The sequence below is a fragment of the Pterocles gutturalis genome, unplaced genomic scaffold (assembly GCF_000699245.1).
Source record: "Pterocles gutturalis isolate BGI_N339 unplaced genomic scaffold, ASM69924v1 scaffold6058, whole genome shotgun sequence".
NCBI lineage: Eukaryota > Metazoa > Chordata > Aves > Pterocliformes > Pteroclidae > Pterocles > Pterocles gutturalis.
The window spans coordinates 59-2519 of NW_010122885.1; the positions used below are offsets into that span (position 1 = coordinate 59).

The 2461-nt window shown below is 42.5% G+C and overlaps 1 protein-coding gene across 1 annotated transcript in view; it reads left to right on the top strand.

Annotated features, from left to right (window-relative positions):
- Positions 1–296: 296 nt before the first annotated feature.
- The window catches only part of LOC104464844 (ICOS ligand-like), a 57180-nt gene continuing 55015 nt past the window's right edge, over positions 297–2461 (top strand). Inside the window, exons 1-2 of the mRNA XM_010077682.1 lie at positions 297–310; positions 2255–2295. Of these exons, the coding sequence (XP_010075984.1) occupies positions 297–310; positions 2255–2295 (55 nt within the window). The remainder of the gene's footprint in view (positions 311–2254; positions 2296–2461) is intronic.

The window sequence follows — 2461 nt, forward strand, 5'->3', positions numbered from 1 at the left end:
ATTTTAAGGAGCGTTTGTGCCGAATGTGAATGGTGGGAGAAGGCGAGCCCGCCTGTTGTTCTTGCCCAGCTTGGCGTTGCCTTACAGCAGGCGCTAGAGGGGCTTCGCAGATACCAGCCTATTGAGGGTACCCGCAGTTGCGAGAAGAGCGATGTCACTGCAAGGTTAGGGGATAAAGCGAATCTTACCCGTGGAGAAAAAAGCCCCGAAGTTATTATTGGAAGCATCGGGACATCTTTTGTCTGGTTATTCTGTGCCAGAACTGCAACATCCCCTGACTCTGAAATAAATAGAGCATGAAAAAGTTGAGGTGCCGGTAGGAAGAACAATCTCGCCAAACAAGAACGTATGAAAGAGGAAGTGCAACTTTCTCCCGTTTCACATGGCATTTTTTTTTTTAAAACGTACAGAAGGGGAAGGTAAGAGAAAGAGTTGAAAAAGAAGAAAAAAATTTACAGTACTTTTATAAAAAGAAATAAAGGAGAGAGAGAACCTAAGAAATTAATGCAGCTACACCAGCACTTAGTGGAGCTCACTGGCAGTGAGACGGGCACAGGAACTGAGTGGGGCAAAAAGGGAGGTTTCTCTGCAGGCAAGAGTGTTTCTCCCTTTTTCCAACAGGAGCTTGGCATTAAAGGTATTCCAGGGGAATGTGGTGGGCTGACACCGCCCCCACACTACCACAGCTGCAACCTCCTCCAAGTAAGAGGATGAGCATCTCTAGCTCTGTCCAACTGTGACATCATTTATTAAAATAAGAAATCAAGACCTGCTTTGTATACATATGTTAGAAATTAAGTTCTGGCTGACTAGCGAAATGTTTGTTGGCATCGGCAAATGCCTGCTGTGGGAAATTCCCTGAAGAGTCCCATAAAGATCAGACAATTATTGCTCTCTGTTTAATTCAAGTGACTTACTATACCCATAGCTTCTAACTTGGGCGGGGAACAATAAAACAAATATGGCCACAGGATTATGCACGATTAAGAACTACATTAAGGTGAGCTTGTCAAGACAGACCTCTACCTGGCACAAAAGTGATGACTCCTACACAGTATAAAAATACAACAGAAATACAAGACCACATGCAAAAGCCACCGAAAGTCACTGCCAGAGACAGAACAGAGCAGAGCTGCCTCCCTGAAGTGTTTAGGTATGCTTAGTCAGGAGATTTACTTTAGGGCTGATTGCAGATTTACTAAAATAAGTATTAGAGCCGAAATGTTCCACACTGGGCATCCGCTTAAACTTTTGAAACCTCATCTATGAAACCATTTCAAAGGACACAGAAGAATAAAAGAAAGCATTTTCTTCAAAGAAAAGTAATACAATTCAGACTGACTCTTCCCTAAATTTTCCTTATTGCACCTGGGGCAATATCAAGGTGGGCAACTGCAGACACACAGCTCCCATTCAAAAACCTTTCCAGTGTCTTCCTTCCTTTTCCCACAGCAGTCTGGAGGAAGGAGGGCACAATATATGGCTAGGCATGGTGGTGAAAGGCAATTTTAAAGTAATTCTTAGGAGAGTGCTGCGCACTTATCTTTCTTAAAGCTCCATGGGATGAGAGTTAAATCACCTGGACTTTACAGATAGGTTAAATTGGGTTTTTCTATAACATCCAGCAGGTATACCTCCCTTGGGAAATTCCTGTGTAGATTTGCCCCTCCAGAGTAATCAAACATGCCAAATTCTTTCCAGCAAAACCTTTGCACAGCTCCTTGCTATCGGCACATTTCCTGTTTACACATTTTTACTGAGTGCACAAAACGGTGGGCAGCATGGTCAGCTGCTTGTCGTCCTTTAACCAGATAAAACTGTGACTCCTTGAGTTTCAGCGAAACAGTGGGATGCAGGGCTTTGACCTGGATTTAGGTCTGTGCAGCCACTCTCCTTCCCAGGGATCCAGACATCCTCTGGGACCTATTTCTCCAGTCAGTCTACATGGTTTGTTTTTCACATGAAAGACAGTCACAACACCAGCTTCATGCCTTCTGCTCCGATTCCAATATTAGTGCATTTTACTGCTATTTGTGGCCTTGGCCACCCACCCACAGAGTTATGTCGTTTGAACAGAAATTTTGCAGCTGTCAAAAATGCAAATGCTTAATGGGACATTACATAGTAGCAGTACCTAATTTACCTACTTCTGCTACTATATTGAAACAATCACTATTAGGGTTCTTGCTTATGTAAACAACAGAGATGCTAAAGTCTATCATATAACACTCTTGTTTGGTTTTTTTTGTTTTAGCTATGGATTTCTGTTATTGCTCCTTCATATCCTGAGAGCTGGTAAGTTCAGAACACTTCAGCTGAAAATTATGCTGCCCTCCCTTAATGTGTTTGGCCAAATACACAGAGTATTTGTAATATGTACGATATAAACATCTGTGTGTTTTCAGCAAGACACTTAAGAATTTCTCAGTGTGAAATGTTCCTGTGACACACAACAGGGAAA